Source organism: Takifugu rubripes, chromosome 4, assembly GCF_901000725.2.
Source record: "Takifugu rubripes chromosome 4, fTakRub1.2, whole genome shotgun sequence".
Classification (NCBI taxonomy): Eukaryota; Metazoa; Chordata; class Actinopteri; order Tetraodontiformes; family Tetraodontidae; genus Takifugu; species Takifugu rubripes.
Window position 1 is genome coordinate 1,857,395 of NC_042288.1, and position 17,265 is coordinate 1,874,659.

A 17,265-nucleotide genomic window follows, 5' to 3' on the forward strand; every position below is an offset into this window, starting at 1 on the left:
CCCAGCAAGTTGTAGGAAGTGACGTCGGTCATTGTGCAGCGTGGGCTTGGGTTCGTCATGCTTTTTAGAGCAGTACAGGAAACCGAATAGTGTTGATTCAAATTAAAGCATCGCTTTTTAGTTTGATAATTACACGAAAATCCAATTCATCTCTATGATGTCTTTTTTCTTATTATCATTACTTCACAACAAACTACAAATCTTGTGCACTCTGTGCTTAAATAAACCAAAAAAATCGGTGTTAAATATGCTGTAGCTTGCTATGAAAAAACCCTCGTGGGTTGGTGACTCCCTGGTCCAGAGTTTAACACCCAGTACCTTCAAACATATACTCCAGCGGTGTTTAAAAGAGGGACTAAGATGTATAATTATGTATAATTTTCCGAAACGGTTGCTTAAATTAAATTCAGAGCAATTACTAGGTTACTAGGATAGAAACGTGATTGTTTATTTTGTAAACTCAGTCCGGATGTAGGAGCTTGAATTAGTGCTAGCTTGACGTCCGGTACATCGACCAAAGAGCTGTAGGTAAACCACATGCTGAATCCGCGTTAGACTCAGTTGTGTTTCAATATGAACTTTCCGTTAATCGCTTCATCGCTTTACTTTTTATGATCTAATACCATTTCGTATTTGCGCTGTATAAAAAGTGTTTCAGCAAAATGTTAGCGCCATTCAGCTAACGGCAGTTGGCTAACATGAGTTGTAGCACCAGTGGTTTATTTTCCTCTTAACGAGGTGAAGATGTTTGGGACGCTAGTTATATTTATACACCGTCTATTACAATCGTATTGCAGAGGTTAATAAGCACTATACTCCCGTAAAAAGCCCTACTTTCCACACAGGGTAACCATGGTGGTGAAGAAGAAGACAGTCAAAGTGGAGGCTGTGGATTTGGAAGAGGAGAAGCTGCAGATGCTGCTGGGTAACTTGAAGCTGCGCCTCCTAAAATCTATTTCTTTTGCTGGTGTTTTCTAAACCCAACATGGGAAATGCTGTCAGATCTTCATATAGCCCTGGTGCACCATGTCTAAAGGGAACTTTAAGGGGGGGGCATGAGTGGCTCTACAAACCTGATCACTGCTGCAAGAGGTCTTTTCCAGCAAAATTCCAGGAACTTTTTTGGAATGCTATAGTCCCAAACAGTACAAAGATGTAAAGGTGTTTTTCAAATGATCATTTTCACGTCATCCGACCTAAAACGTGAACTATTTAACTGTCCGAGGTGTTAGAAATCAAGCGTATATGAATGACCACGTCACACAGGGCCGTGAATGCGGAGATGTTTGTGATCTATTCCAGCATCTCTCTCGGTGGGTGATGAAGACGATGGAGTCAGGCAACTGGCCCAGACCTTACAGTCGTGTCTTGAGCTGACGGAACCAGTCCAGCAGATCCGGCTGGTTGAAAAGGTTGGTTTTTGGACACGGACGTAAAGCAATTAGGAGTGGAGTTATTACTCACATATCTTGGGTTCTAGTAAACATTAATGTCCCTTTCTTGCATTAGAGTAATCATTTATAACAGGGAAATCATTTCTTTAAGTTAGCTGTGTCTGTCTGTCTGTTGTGCACCAGGCCGGCTCTCAGCTGGAGTTGCTGGGTGACCAGAGGACTGATGGGGCTCTGCTACAGGCATGTCTGCACACCCTGTGTCTGGTCTACACGTCCTTGAAGGCCAAGAACCCTCTGAGACGAGCCATTGCCAGGTAGGTGGCTGATTGTTGCTTTGGATAAATGAGAGCGAGCATCAGTGCAGGTCGCTGACGATAAAACAGGACTCCTGAATTTGACGTTTGGGTGATGGCGATTATAGTTCAAGCTGGCGTTTACTGCATTACAGGAGGTCTGGGTTTGATCCGTCCTCTGTGCTCTCAGGGTTTGAGAGTGTTTCTGCTCAGAATCGCTGATAAAACCTTGAACTGTCTTATTGTTGGGTGGATTTCTGAATTCCTGAACGTGCGCCCGTCCACCTCTTTAGCGCTTTGGCTTCAGCCCCCGTCTGGCTCCAGGAGCGAGTGGTAAACAGTCTGTCCGACTGTCTGTCCGAGTGTCTCTCCGACCCAGTCGCAGATGGGTATTCACACAGTGTCGACACCATCAGCACCTGTCTGGATGGCTTCAGCCTTGGTGAGAATCATTTCTCTTCCTCTGTAAATAATCAAACTCATTTCATACAAGTCTATTAAATTGCTGTCGCTACATTTTTAGCAGGATTTTAACTTATTGCTGTATCTCCTTTAACACCCCCCCAGGAGTGGCTATGTTTGTACAACCTTTTGTTTTAAAGATCTTTTCCGATAAGAAACCTCTTTTTCTTCTTTTCTTTGCACAGGTGAGAAATGTATTAAGAAAATTCTGCCCGAAGGTTTGTGTTAAGTGATATTTAGTTTAAAACTTGAGAACGTTTTATACTGGGCAAAACTAATGACTCTTTTCTTCTGTGTAGTCTTGCAGTTCCTTCACAAAGGATTAAGTGGGCACCTACAGCAGAACAGGTACAGCAGTAGTTTTAGGAGCACTTTGGCTAATTTCCCCTTAAAAGTTCTGCTCTTGATCAAGTGTCGCCCCCTGCTGTCTTCCAAGCGGTCTAGCAGGGCGCCACGTCGCTCAGGCCCAGCTGATGAGGTCATGTCTGGCAGCGGTGAAGGCCTCCATGCTGGTGATTCAGAGGTCTCTGGAGACTATCAGCGCCACCCTGCAGGCTGAGCTGGGCAGCAGCGAGCTGGAGGAGACGCTGAGTAACCTTCTCGGCTGCTACGTACACATCCTGACTGATGGTGACTGAAACGCCGTAACCACAGAAACACACTCCTCTCCTGTCATTGTTCACCTGACAGCGTGAGAGGTTATCTGCACCGACAGCTGTAGCTGTTCACCATACGTGCACGCTATTAGTGAAACCGTTGAGCATTGTGGGCTTTGGTAATTGCTAATACTCTAGTAAAACTTCGATCTTCATGCTGGATTTTCTTATTCTGTGGGTTTTATTCCTATGGGATGCTGCCGCTCATGTAAGCACAATGTATTATCAGCGCAATATGAAAGTTTCACTTCCTATTTTTGTGTAGAGGAGTTCATCCAGTGTGTCCAGACTACGGCCGGCATGGCTGTGGTGTTAATGATCAGATGTGCCATGGGTTGTGGGGATGAAGTTGCGGCTGTGGTGAGTTGACTGTCTCCTATTTAAGAATCTTTCATGTCATTCCTGATAATTCAAAGCTCTCATTTATTGCAACCCAACCCGAACCTTGACTTTGCGCATCAGGTGTGTGGTTTGCTGCACGCTTCAGCTCAGGGTTTGGACTCGGCTCCTCGGTGGGTAAAGCAGCGGTGCGAGAGCCTGTGCACCGCGGCTCGTCCTCTGGGCGTCTCCCTGTATCTGTGCCATGGAGCACTGGCCATGCTGAGCTGGAAGGGCGCCCCCCCGCGGCCACGGTGGGAACAGCTGCTTCTGTTAATCCCCAACATACTGCTGGATCTCGATATCACGTAAGTCCATGGTTGTTGTTTGTATAGTAGTAGAGTTGAAGAAGAAAAAAATAAGAGTCCTTGTGTAATTGTCCCCCCTGTAGTATAAAGGAGTCCAGCACAGCCATGGTTGTAGCTCGGGTCCTGACTCTGTGGAGCACAGCTGCCCTAGACTGCCTGCAGGGGACAGGACAGTCCTCCTCCGCCTCCTGCGTCCAACAGTCGCTCAGTGGCGGGTCGGAGCTACAGCGACGCCTCCTGGAACACATCTACTCCCATTGGGAACACCCCCTGGATGGAGTGCGCTACCAGGCCCGCTCCCTGTTTCACAACCTCCTCCTTCTTCATCAGCACAGCATCCCTCCCTCCATGTCTGACCCGAACAGTGACCCTTACGTCTCTGAGCTCACTCAAAGCCTGCTGAGGCTGGAGTGGCACATGAGGGGGAAGTACGGCTCGTTGGGCTGCCTGGTGGAGCTTTACGGGGCAGGGTACCTGCTGGACACGGAGCCCGCGCTGCCTTCATGTCTCTTGGGCCTGATGGGCGACCAGAGCCTGGCTCCTTATGCCAGCGACCTTCTGGAGAAGCTTTTCATCAGCCACAAGAAGCAGCTGGTCAGCGAGACGAGCACGGAGGAGTGGATGCTCCGGTGGCACCAGACGTGGGTCACCCCTCTGCTGCAGGTTCTCTGCCGCGCCAACGTGGATCAGACCACATACATCCTGGACTACGTGTTGCCCAAGCTGCTGCGCTGCAGCCCCACCAGCCTGACACACATGGTGCACATCCTGCAGCAGATGCCACCCAACAGCAAAGGTAAAGCCACCACCACCACCTCTGCCTGGGTTTTGGGACTTCCTGATTTATTATACTTATTTATTATTATTTTCTTTAGGCGCTTCCATCAGCAGGGGAGCTCTGGGAGCTCTGATGACCTGCTTGCGTGCAGCCAGGGCCCAGGGTGTTGCTCCATCATCAGAGAAGGGTCTCTGGGGGGGCCTGGTGCCTCTGTCCCTCCTCCAGCAAGCACTCGTCCACAAACATGATCAGGTTTGTGTGTTTTTATCCATTCTTTGGGCCCATTTTTTATAGCTTGTAGCTATTTACCCTCTGTCTTTTACTGTTTCTCTCCTTATTTCAATACCTGTAAAGCATGAAATGAAAACCTCTTTTACTATATGTGATTTATAATCATTTACAAGCTTACAGGGACCATCCACAAACACAACTTTTTACATTTCCACATCTGGGTGTTGAGTGACTCTGATGCGTCTTTGGACTTTTGTGGTTTCCTATATGTAAACTGCGCTGGTTCATCTAGTGTGCACACCTTGGTGGTTGGCTAATATCATCCCTCATGTTAAGGTGAGGATGGATGCTTTGGGCTTGGTCTGTGAGAGCCACCGCAGCACCGAAGCGCTGACGTCAGAGGAGATGGACCTGATCCGCCACTTCCTGCCGCTAAATCTCAACAGCCAGTCGCCCGGTGGGAGACAGCAGACGGTCAGCCTGCTGAAAAAGGTCCGCTTTGTGCTCTGCGTTGTGTCGGAGGCGCTGGTCGTGCCAGTGTAACGCTAAAGTCATTTCCCCTGAAACGTTGTTCCGTGCAGCTGTTGTGTCGAATGAAGGACAGCGCCGTGCTGCTGCAGAAGAGACTGACTCAGGAGCAGGCGGACGGGGACAAAGACACACTCCAGATGTACAAGGTGACCAGGCACGCCGAGGCCGATCCGACCGGGGCACTTAGCTTGCTGAAAATGAGCTGCGTGAGCTTCGTTGTGTGTTCTCTGTGGAATGCAGGAGTTCCTTCACTGGTTCTGTGGGACGCTGTTGGAGGTTTTGCTTCCTGGTGCTTCCTTCTCAAAATGCCTCATGTCCCTTCAGCTGCTGTGTTTACTAGGACAGACCTTCACCTTTAGTTCAGGTACAGAGTGCAGACTATTCTTTAACTAATCACATGATCAAGTTGCCTATTGATTGTACAGTAGAAATCTTGGTTTAAGAGCATTGAACTTCTTTTAACTTAAGCCAAAATTTGACCTTTGACCCGGACGACTGAGGAGGACTGGCTGTGCGGTCTTTGCCCTCTTCTTCTATCGATGTCCTCACCTGTGGAACTCACCTGTGTTTTCCTCAGAGCCTGGTGGATTTGCCCTTGGCCATGTTGTGACCTCTGCGCACGCTCAAAACGTCCTCTACTGTGTTGCCAGCAATTTCCTGGAAGTCAAACAACTGGCCTCGGCGTTGCTACGGCAACTTCCGCCAGCAGCTGTGGGACTACAGGTTAGTGTGGAGGAATGCATTTTATTTTCCACGTTTCATCCGCTTAAATGATGCGAGCCGTGGACTATTATAGCATTTGCTGTCTGCTGGGTCATCATGTCAACTCTTATGTGGCGTTAGGACCAGGAGAGGATGCGCCGTGTCCTCCAGGCAGCTCTGGACCTCAGCACCAGCACCAAACCTTTCGACAGCGTCACAGCGGCCCACCTCCTCAACCTGCTGCTCCCCCATCCTGACCTGAGCCAGGCGTTGCTGCACTGTGCACGGCAGCAGGACCTCGACTTCGCGCCGCCCTCGCCGCCGCCGCAGCCTTCCGAGTGTGCGATGGTGGAGGTCAACGCCCTGGCTGGTGAGATCAGACGTGCTCTCCTGATAAATAAAAGCCTGTTGGGATACGTGTGATGCTACTTTCTGTCCTCAGTGATCCAGTTCTTGCTACGTGCGCTGCAGCTGGAGGTGCGGAGGGCGGAGTCGTCTCTGCTGCAGGCGGCAGCTTCCTGTCCTCTTTATGGCCGAGCCCACTGCATCACCGCCGTCCTGCAGCATCTGAACACTGAGTGAGCAGAGATCCCGAAAGCAAACATCCACATTTACTCCTATTGATCCAACTGAGACCTTTAATCGTTTTACATCATCAACACATTCACGTACACTGATTGCAAAGAGAAAAAAAGGCCACGATTTATCAGACTTCAGCAACAGCTTTTGTGTCATAGAAGCATTGGGAATAATATTTTAGTTGTAATAACCATTCTTTAGTATCGTGACCCTGGTTTTCCTGGGGTCTTTCATTGGCCAATAGGCTTATGTGCAGTAACTTTGAGTTTTAGATGCAGATCTCTGCTTCAAATCTGCTAAATAACAGTTATTGGCACTTTATTGCATTCTGTTATATATTCTATATATTAGGGTAAACATCATATTCTGTATTCTTTTTTCTAAAGTCATCTTCTTGACCGCTGTATCCCTTTTGGGTGCTAAATGAGCCACCAGTTCATTGCATGGCTCCATGAGAGCGATTGGAGGTTCGGCTCCTTGCTCATGGGTACCTCGGCGGTGCTCTGAGGTTGTCCTGGCACCTGCCCTCGCACCTCCCAAGTTTTCTCTGCACCGGGTCTTGAACCGAGGACCATCCGCTTCTTGGCCCAGCCCCCCCTTTAAGTCCTTTATATAAAAATATTGTAACTCACTCACAGTAAAAGGTGGATAAATGGAACCTGCACCCTGCCTGGAGACAACACGCTCATGTGTTTACTTGTTTATGCGTCCAGGAGCCTGAGTCTGATGGAGGAGTGGAGGAGTCTGGTGTCCCAGCTGGTTGCCGTGTGCTACAGGATGTCTGACGTGGTCTCTCCTGTCGTCCAGAGCTCCTCTCCAGAAGGTCTCATCCCCATGGACAGTGACTCAGGTAATCTACAGCAAGACTTGTTTTCAGCCGAACAGGTCGATTATTGGGTTGAACCTCGTAAATAAAAGCTCTAAATGAATCTATCTGTTTAAATTTAGGTGAATTGGTAAAAGCCCCAATATTATGTTTATTAGTTCAGCAAAATTAGCATTGATTATAGAATTTGATTTCATGGACTAGGACAAGTTTAAATGACTGTTAACCTCATTTTGTGCTGTTTAGTTTGTGTATATGGTGTTTGGATATTCTACATTAGCTACTAATAAAGATTTGCAGGTAAAAGATTTTCGAGATTAATCAACAGATGACTTTTTGGATGGAATTGAAACAAAGTGTGCGTTTTAAAAGCAGAAACATCGGCTGGTCTGCAGAGGATCCTGCAGGAGATTCAGCCCAGAGACACCAATGACTTCTTCAACAGTGCCAGAGAGCTGGACACACACCAAGGAGACGATGACACACACACACCTTCACACATTTCAGGTGAGTCACACACATAGAGGGAGAAATCTGCTGCTCATGGGATTGTTTTTTATTATCAACCAGTTAGCGACTGGATTCAAAATCAAAAACACAGACTGACCCATCATCTGTGAATTTCTTCAACACAACAAATAACGAGGCTCCAGAGAGGCACCCTCCCCCACCTTGACTCTGCCACCACCACCTGGTTTCTGTCCAATTTGGGGACAGCTGGGGAAATTAATTTACCATTATTGCTTCCTTACTGGGCAGGTTACCATCTAGTTCGAGCCTCAATATGCAGTCAGTGTGTAGCGGCAACAGAATTTGTCATTGCACACACTAATAATGTTATCGTAAAATCCTATTTCCTCAATAACTTGCATATTCTCTCCTTTCTATAACTGTAAGTTAAATGGGGAGCTTATTGTTAGTGTTATGATTCCTTTTTGTTATTATTAAGTAGTGGTTGTACTTTATAAGTTCAATTTAAATAGCAAGCCCGGCCTGCAGTACCGCTGGTGTCCTGTTGGGGGAGTATTTGACCTTATATTTGCGTGCTGTCGCGGCAGCTGTATCCTCCTACTTCGCGTGTGTGTGTGTGTGTGCTATTTTATTACTGGATACATTAGAACTCCAGGTGTTCCGAGAAGACAAAGATATAAGAGTGGTATTAGATGAACTGCATGTTGTAATACGGGTCGTAACAGGGGTCAGGTTTGGGATTGAAGAGTGGTGTCATGTTTTCATGATTCTCTGTGCTGGCTCCAGGCGATGAGGGCTACAGGGTGACAGCCCAGATGGTACTGGTATGTTGCTGGCGGAGCATGAAGGAAGTGGCCATGCTGCTCGGACAGCTGTGTCAGAGTCTGCCCCTGCACTGCAGCGACGGCACGGCTCAGACACACCCCGGACTCATCACTGAAGCTCAGGTGAGACCCCGACATGCACACAGCTCCGGCACCGCCCGGGAGTTACGTTCAAAAGCAGCAAGGTCCAAACTGAAATCATATAAAGATTTGACGTCTTTAACATTTGTTGTTGTTTTTTTTTTTTTTACCTTTTAAGTGCGTGTCTGTGGTTTACGTTCAGATTTGGATGTTGCCTATTGAACACAACATTCCCACTGCTCCTAAACTGGAGCAGGACATCTTGGTGTCCTCAAACCCAGGCCGGAAAATGAGGTCTGCATCCCCGTCAGTAAAAAAGACAAAATTGCATTGAATTTTCTCTATTTTCGAGGGTAAAACTGTGCCGATCCCCCATAAACCCCCTCACAGAACTATGGTTTCACGTGCCTGAATGAAGATTGTGGATAGATTTACAAGGACGTTCATGTCCTTGGCGAGTGTGTCCTACCTGGACCGTCTCTAGGAGACAACGGTGGCTCTGTGCTAAAACATGTCATGCGATATTTGAGGCTGTAAACGTAGTTGTGTAAACGGGGGTAGTTGTGTTACGCTGTTCTTTACTGTGTTCCGTCTGTCCACAGTTGCTTTCCAGGCTGCGTCTGAATTCGGTCTCTGGATGTCGGCAGCCTCGATGTTCTCCGTCGATGGCTGCACACCACAATTAGCTCTTTCGCCCTTTTCAGGCTACGTCTGAGCGCCTTGCTGCCGTTGCTTTAGAACCAGCCTGGTTTCCAAAGATAAGATGGCTGTTGCTACGTTATGTCTCTGTTTGCTTTGGAGGGTTCTCTAAAAATGGTCTGAATGTCTCAAGAAGCACTTTTCCTTTCACTTTTCTACAGAAGCCCTTGAAACAGAAGTGCAACAACGGTCGATTCTAGTTCTAATGTTAAATCTATTTCATATAATGTTGAGTTTGCCTAAAGCCTGACCCGTATGTTCCAGTCAGACTTCAACTTCTGCTTTATTAGATTAGCACATCTCCAAAAAGGGTCCACAGCAGACCAGTTGGATAATTGTGGAATCACATAATCTCTAGTATGCTATGCTCATAATGAAATGAGGCCGTCTTAATTAATTAGCGCCAGTGATGCTGTTTGGATTATGCGTCTGAAAACACACAACAACAGCGCATGTTCCTTCGATTGTGATATCGGTGTAATGCATCTCTACGGACTAGCAGCAACGCTCTGAGTGTCTGTGTGTCGGTGACAACATGCTGGGAGGTGCTTCAATTAGCATCGCCCTTGTTAGCGCCGCACTTTCATTTGAGGCGGAACCCTGCTGGTTTAACGGCTGCAGCGGCCCTCCCCTTCCACTGCATTCTTTCCAAATCACTTCCACCACCAGCAGGAACACACAGCATCGCAAACAACAACAACACAGACACACACACACACACACACACACACAGAGGAATAGTTGTCTGAACGGTTCAGCATGTGGACATCCATAATAACAGGGGTACCAGACAGGCTGTTTTTGTCTGAGACGTAAAAGGGGGTTGCACGTGTGAGTTAGCTTGTCGACTGTGCTTACACAACCCTGTGGGAAAAGTTCAAGGTGCTGAGTGTGTGTTTTTCTGTGATCAAGGACCACGGCTTTATTAGGATTTGCTCACATCTCGGTTCCCACAACGAGAGAGAAAACTTTTTAAAGAAAAATGAAAATCCTCTAAAGAGGATTGGAGAGGTTAAACATGGTCCTCTTATCTCATAGTGAGTAAAGCTAGCCAGCCGCTGTTTAGCTTAGCTCAGTTTTGCTTGTTACTACGCGGAGGCTGGAAGCATCAGAAGATGCCTCAGCTGTTGGAGGGTTGCTCTTTGTCGAGTTCTGATCAGTTCCTAGTTTGCATCAGCCAGTTTATTCCCAATAACTTGATTCTCTCGTTCTCCGTGGGAACGTTCTCAGCAGCTCGTCGGTTCTGGACGCACAACCGAGCCCAGGCTGGAGCCGTGGGCGCAGCCTGATGTTTAACTTTTCACTACCACAACCGTGATGATGTCACAACCGCAGTGTCCTGATGAGAGAATTTATGGCGATATCAAGGAAACCATGTTACCCTCTGGTAGCCATGGTGACGGGCCGTTATTACATAACCAGCTTAACAACATCATGCAGAGGAGGACCGCATGGACAAGAGGAAAATGTGAGCTGCTGTCCTCTGTTTTTACCATATCCCTGTTTCCTTTGCACTGGTGTGTGTGTGTGTGTGTGTGTGTGTGTGTGTGTGTGTGTGTGTGTGAGAGAGAGAGAGAGTTTCTGTTGGTAGTAAGTGGGGGTGATTCCTGGAGTATTAGGAAAGTTGGGCCTGGTTTGGTCTCCGTGGACGCCGTCCCGCCCTACCGCAGCGATGTCATACATGGACGGCCTCGCACGCCTGCCGCCTGCGTGCGCATGTGTGACCGAAACACCTCGGTTACCTGAGCGTGACACCTCCCGAGGTCTTCCAATACACCCTGTTTTACATCTTGGTTGGCATGGCAACGCTGCGTGTTTCCCTGTCGCTGGGTGGCACCATAGCATTAAGAGTCATTGTGGACACATGGATCATTGATGCTTGTGGTTTAATTGATTATTTTCCTGCCAATAGGGCAAAGAGACAGAACCCAGGATGGTGTTACATAAGATGGGATGTTTTGGTCTGAACCCCACACCCCCCCCATCTCTTGGCCATTTAGGTTACAGAATATGTGACCTTGTCGGCCTCACGCGTGACCTTCAGTTCCCAGGCGAGTGTGAAGAGGTTGGAGTGCAGATCGGCACCTCGGACTGGAGCAGGGGTTTTTAATTGATGAATGGTGGACGGTTGAACCCGGGGTCAGAGGAGAGCGGCCGCCTGGAGCGAGGAAGTATCTTTGTTTATAAGTGAGGGGAAAAAGAGGCCAAGGTCAAGGCTCCCCCGCTGAAGCTCCTGGCACCGCAACTCCCACCTGGAAAATGAGAAAACAACCAATTAAAAAGTGGGAGGACTCGGTAAACCGGTTACAGGAGAGCGACCCATGTGTAGGTCACGTGTTTGTTCCAAAGATCCTATAACATTACATTGAGGAAAGACACAATTAACGGGAATTAAGTGATAAAATGAAACGGTTTCTTTCTCAGTTTTTCCCTCTGAGGGTGAAGGGCGCGCCTGGAGCCTCTCTGTAGTCCAATATCTATTTCATCTGTAAATAACTCATATTGTTGTAAACAGATCCGGATGATTATTTCATGGCTTTGCCTTTTCTGCATCTCAAACCAGAACTTCAAACAACAACAACAACAAACATTATCTGACTGTCTCTTAACCGTGGGCTATTTGGGTCACTGTCACAGAGACACATGTAATTAGACGCTGAAAACTTCCCTCTGCACATGGGAGATATTTCTAGGAAATGGGCACATTTGCAGAAGGCAAGTTTCTGCCTAAATACAGCCGCCCATCCCCCGTCCTGTCCTTCTTGGCCCTTTTTAAACAGACGGGAACCTTTTGAGAGGGAAGATTTAAATAGGCGGCTCAACCCAGCTCAGCGCCACAGTGGTCTGGGCCCCGGCAGCCAAACGGGCCATCTAATGGTGACTGCCGCTGCCATTTTTACCCCAGTGAGGTCAGGCCTGTCCTGGGAGTCCAGTCTGGCCTGCAATGTGATAAGTCACCGGGGTTGGTATCATTGTGGTTGACTCCGGCCATTTTCTGTTTTTAGGTCTGCAGGATCATTCTCGTTGACTTGACCAGAACACGGTGCCCAAGCCTACAGTTATACTTCAGCTGCTATTCAATATGTGTCCGTCCATCCATTTTCTGCTTCTGTAATGGTGGGCGCCTCTCTCAGCGTTACAGGGCGAGAGGCCGGGCTCGACATCGGACGGCTCACCAGTCAATCGCAGGGCGAACTTCATTCATTCCCCAACTCTAGAGGAATTGAAAGCCTCCAGTCAATGTAATGTGCAGACCTTTAGGCTGTGGGGTGGGGGAATTCAATACAGTTCAACATTATTTGGATAGCAAGATTGTCTCTAGGTGCTTTACAGAAACAGAGCAGGACAGGATCGTTAGCTTAGCTACAATTATGACTGTAGCTACCAAATTACTGACTATATAGCCTGATTTTAAAAGTCCCTGGAGAGGGACCTTGTTCCACAGCAGGGGGGCCCTGATATATAGAGTTGGTCCCCTGTTTTGTCTTTAAAGAATCTCTTTATCTTTAAAGATTCTGGGAACCGTGAGCAAACCAGCAGCTTGAGGCCCCCGTTTACACAACGACGTTTTCAGATTTCTAGTCCCGCTTCATACAGAATATATACGATATCACAACCTTCCTAATTTCCACTGAAGTCATTGTGAGTAAAATGAGCGATTTTTACTATCGTGTCTCCAGTGTCTGCACCACACCCCCCCCACACACACAAACGGCTGCTGGGATTATTCTCCCTCCACCGGCTGTTTTTGTGTCGGGGCCGTGCCACCGCCTCCCTGTGCCCTTCGTGCCACCCCTGACTAAGCCGAGGCCTGGCAGCCTCTGTGCTGGTGGTGACACCGCAGCCTTAATGACAGGGTGCCAGAGCTCCGCGTCCGCCTCGCCCTCCCGCCTCACCTGCAACACACTCGCTAGTTTATACACTGGCCACAGCACCCAGTTGTGCGCAGTGTGTATGTGTATAGTTAGAATAATGTTGCTAACACTATTAGAACTGGATGGTTTTACTGACGGTGGCCATTATGCGGATGTCTCAGCATCCTCATTCGAACACACTTGTCACGCTACTGACATGCCGCTCTCACGCTGGCATGTCCAGCACTCGCTGGTGGAGAGCTGGTATGTCTGAAAAAAGGCTGCAGCTAAAGTTAGCGCTGCAATTTTCCTGCCAAATAGAGAAAAGGTTAAAATGGTGTTAGATAATCCAGTCGGACGCTGGAGGAAAAAGGGTTAGCGTTAGCCTAGCTGTGCTGTGGCAGGGGGTCTAACAGAAATTTCTATCATCATTACTCACAATTCTCCATTTTTGTTTTCAGGTGGAAGGGGTCGGACTGTACTTCCGTCAGCAGCTCCTACAGTCCCGTCATCGCGGCGCCTTTGAACTGGCTTATGTGGGCTTCGTGCGCCTGACTGACATGCTGTGCAGGTGTGTGTTCATTTTTAGGGCCAAAGTCTGAAAGCTAATATCTGGAGTGCCTGTGGGCTCTCACGTAGGTGGGTTGGTGCACTGCTGATGGACTATGGAGAGTAATATCAGGGCCTCTTAACAGCTGTAAATGTGAACCAACATTATTGAGGAAATAAAGCAGCTTGGAAGGAACCTTCTGTCATCTGGAGGTTTCTATTAATAGTTCCTAAGAGGGATGGTGTGATATAGTAAATAGTTACAAATGCACAGCGATAAAAAGGGTTTTCAAGACATGATAATCGATGTGTTTTCTAGCTTATGGCAGATGTTCTGCGTCTCTGCGGCAGGTGACAACCCACAGTTTCCTTTGAACTTCCCAGTATAGACCAGTTAAAACAAACTTGTTGTGCACTCGCAGGATAACCAGTCTCACTCTGGGCCGTATAATGAGGCCGACATTCTAGCGGTTCCACGTAGGTGTGCGCGCGTGCACGTACGTGTGTGCACGTACGTGTGTGCACGTACGTGTGTGCACGTGTGTGTTCTGCCGGCGGCATGTGTGGACCTGACTGTGTTTTCAGGAGAGGACTAGAGTGAATAGCTGGTATGCGGGCTGTGTTCTGGGTTATGGGGTGTTGATTGTGGGCTGCCCAACCGTGGCTGTTTGATGCTTTGTCCTGGGACCGTCGGTGCCGCTTCGCTCCCTCTTCCCTCGTCATTTTGTCCCATCTCTCCTCACCTCTTTGACGTTTCCAGTTTCCTCGACGGACACGTGTTTGTACCCGCAGCCGTGCCCGTGTATTGTTTTTACAACCTCTAGTAGGCACGATAAATAGAGCGAACATCGCCTGCGGAAGTTTCAGTCACGGTTGCAGAAGCTACACGGCGACAATATGATGGCGTCGGCCGTGCGTGTCAAGTGCGCGATCTGCCTGGTGGGCGCACGTTTGTGCTCAACGGATCCTCTCTGGTCTGGGTGAGAAGCAGACGTTTGAGCAGACGTTCTCACCAGTCAAAAGGGAGGAACCCCCAACCCAAACATCAGATCTAAGTTTTAACCTGTGTATCTTCAGGGGAACGTAGTGATTCCGTGTGTGTGTGTGTGTGTGTGTGTTGCATTAGGAGCAGAAGCCAGCTCCTGCAGCAGCTCCCAGCGCTCTGGCTGTCTGAGGTCCTGGAGGAGGTCAAATCCAGCGATCCATCATCCAAGCTGTGTGCCACTCGACGCAGTGCCGGAATCCCTTTCTTCATCCAGGTGTGTGAGCTCTCCTTTCCAGGTTAGACCCATCAGAGCAATACCTGCTCACTTAGATTTGGATTTGTTGTCGGGGCCGCGGCCTGGATGTGAACCACTCTGGGATGGAGATGCTGACCTTTCACACTCAACCTCACATTCCTCTGATTTAGTTTATTCAGGGTGGGGGGGGAGTGCTGTTCGTACTGTTTACAAGCCTCTGCTGCTGTTTTGGATTCCTTGGTCTAACTTAGGACGGGTCCAGTCCATCTGTCTCTTCGTTTCCCCCTGTTGCTACGTTAAATGTCCATATACAGTGAATGTGGCTCTGGTGTCTCTTCTGATTATGGAAACAACAAATCCAAGACTTCTCCACTCTAAATGGTTGTATGACAACAGGACTACGGGACTTTTGAGATATTCCCTATATGTTTTGTAGTATAAAATGATTAAAGCCGGTTTCCTTTTTTTCCTCATGTAATGATTCCCTTTTTTTCAAAGCTCAAGAGTTTGTTACGGCCAGAAGGGGGAGACAAATCCCACACCGGCAGTTCAAAGGTTAAACCTGGAGCTGTGTTACATGTGAGAGAAAGAGTTCTCGGAGATTTAGCAATAGAAAGTGTGTGTGTGTGTGTGCATGTGTGTGTGTGTGTGTGCGTGTGTGTGTGTGCGTGTGTGTGTTCTCTGGTTACTGTTAAAGGTTGTGAGCAGGTATTTGGCATTCCACTGAAACACACTGAAAGATTATGAATTGTTTTTAATCCTGGTTTTCTTTTCTTGTCACTAAAACACACACACACGCACGCACACACACACACACACCCACCCCTGCCCTGTCTTGTACTCCCACACAATCCCTGACTAACCCACGTTAACACTTGAATGAGTCAGTGTCCTTCGGCCGCATCTCCTGATGACTGCTCTTAAAACAGGACGTGACCGGTTTTCTCACACTCGTTTTTACAGCGCAGTTGCTCTTTCTTGTGGATTAAGAGGCACTTGACATCGCCGACACCTTTTTATGTCACTTTTTAAAAACACAGCTTTATTAGGAAAACATCTTTATCATCTTTATTACGCCACACACACACTCAGAACCAGTTCAAGACCCTCCTCAGTGCTGGAAAACAGCTCTGGCAGCTCCGGACATTCATTAAACTCCAATCAAACTCCTGGAGGCACCACGGCTCTGCAGTGAGATTCTTTTTAGCCCCATCACCATCCTTTTATTTTCATTTGTTCAGCTCCAGAAGCTCATTTCCTTGACACTAATCTTTGCGGAGATGGTAAAAGGAGCTCTCGGTGCCGATGGCTTGAACGCTGGAACTTTCATAAAGGAAAAGGATCATCCAAAAGGCGGAGGAGAGATCAAGGAAAGAGCTGAGGAAGCACAAGTCGGAGCAGAACCCGACACTTTGGCAGAAGGTTCAGCGACATTCCTCCTCTCAGTGTTTAATCCAGGACGGCTGAGTCCTGCACCAGCCTCACGCTGGTCCAGACGCCTCAGACGGCTCCTCTGGATCGACCTCTAACCCAGGCCCACCCCAACGTTCCGAAGAGACCCGCGGCTCCTCAATGCTCCGCTGCTCTTCTTGTCCAACTGATAACTCGAGCCAGACACACAGCTGGCTCACATCAACTCCTTTCCTTCTGAGCAACAAACTGCTGTCACCTCCTAACTTCCACATTCCACAGTCCTTAAACATGAAAAAGGATGTGACTCAGAGAAGCTAAACTCATGTCCAGATTTCAGTATCCCTTTCCTTTCCTTTCCTTTCCTTTCCTTTCCTTTCCTTTCCTTTCCTTTCCTTTCCTTTCCTTTCCTTTCCTCTCCTCCCCTCCACTCTTTTCCTTTCCTTTCCTTTCCTCTCCTTTCCTCTCCTCTCCTCCCTCTCCTCTCCTCTCCTCTCCTCCTCCTCTCCTTTCCCTCTCCTCTCCTCTCCTCTCCTCTCCTCTCCTCTCCCTCTCCTCTCCTCCCTCTCCTTCTCCCCCTCCTCTCCCTCCTCTCCTCTCCCTCCCCTCTCTCCTCTCCCTCTCCTCTCCTCTCCTCTCCCCCCTCTCCTCTCCTTCTCCCTCTCCTCTCCTCTCCTCTCCTCTCCTCTCCTCTCCTCTCCCTCTCCTCTCCTCTCCTCACCCCCCCTCCTCTCTCCTCCTCTCCTCTCCTCTCCTCTCCTCTCCTCCCCTCTCCTCTCCTCTCCTCTCCCCTCCTCTCCTCGTCCTCTCCCCTCCTCTCCTCTCCCTCTCCTCTCCTCTCCTCTCCTCTCCTCTCCTCTCCTCTCCTCTCCTCTCCTCTCCTCTCCTTTCCCCTCTCCTCTCCTCTCCTCTCCTCACCCCCCTCCTCTCTCCTCTCCTCTCCTCTCCTCTCCTCTCCTCTCCCCTCCTCTCTCTCTCCTCACCCCCCACCTCTCTCC

At 48.6% G+C, this 17,265-nt stretch overlaps 1 protein-coding gene across 4 annotated transcripts in view; it reads left to right on the forward strand.

The window, feature by feature from the left end:
* Positions 1 to 478: 478 nt before the first annotated feature.
* Positions 479 to 17,265, forward strand: part of thada (THADA armadillo repeat containing) — a 51,704-nt gene continuing 34,917 nt past the window's right edge. Inside the window, exons 1-23 of one of the 4 annotated variants that reach the window (XM_029834693.1) lie at positions 479 to 528; positions 846 to 925; positions 1,303 to 1,412; positions 1,578 to 1,708; positions 1,981 to 2,129; positions 2,335 to 2,367; positions 2,449 to 2,497; positions 2,586 to 2,779; positions 3,071 to 3,165; positions 3,268 to 3,491; positions 3,575 to 4,287; positions 4,367 to 4,521; positions 4,837 to 4,992; positions 5,082 to 5,177; positions 5,272 to 5,395; positions 5,609 to 5,754; positions 5,875 to 6,103; positions 6,176 to 6,311; positions 7,026 to 7,162; positions 7,511 to 7,645; positions 8,396 to 8,556; positions 13,529 to 13,638; positions 14,743 to 14,875. In XM_029834693.1, the coding sequence (XP_029690553.1) occupies positions 853 to 925; positions 1,303 to 1,412; positions 1,578 to 1,708; positions 1,981 to 2,129; positions 2,335 to 2,367; positions 2,449 to 2,497; positions 2,586 to 2,779; positions 3,071 to 3,165; positions 3,268 to 3,491; positions 3,575 to 4,287; positions 4,367 to 4,521; positions 4,837 to 4,992; positions 5,082 to 5,177; positions 5,272 to 5,395; positions 5,609 to 5,754; positions 5,875 to 6,103; positions 6,176 to 6,311; positions 7,026 to 7,162; positions 7,511 to 7,645; positions 8,396 to 8,556; positions 13,529 to 13,638; positions 14,743 to 14,875 (3,489 nt within the window). In that variant the 5' untranslated portion in view covers positions 479 to 528; positions 846 to 852. The other 3 variants (XM_029834694.1, XM_029834696.1, XM_029834695.1) reach the window with 3 other exon arrangements.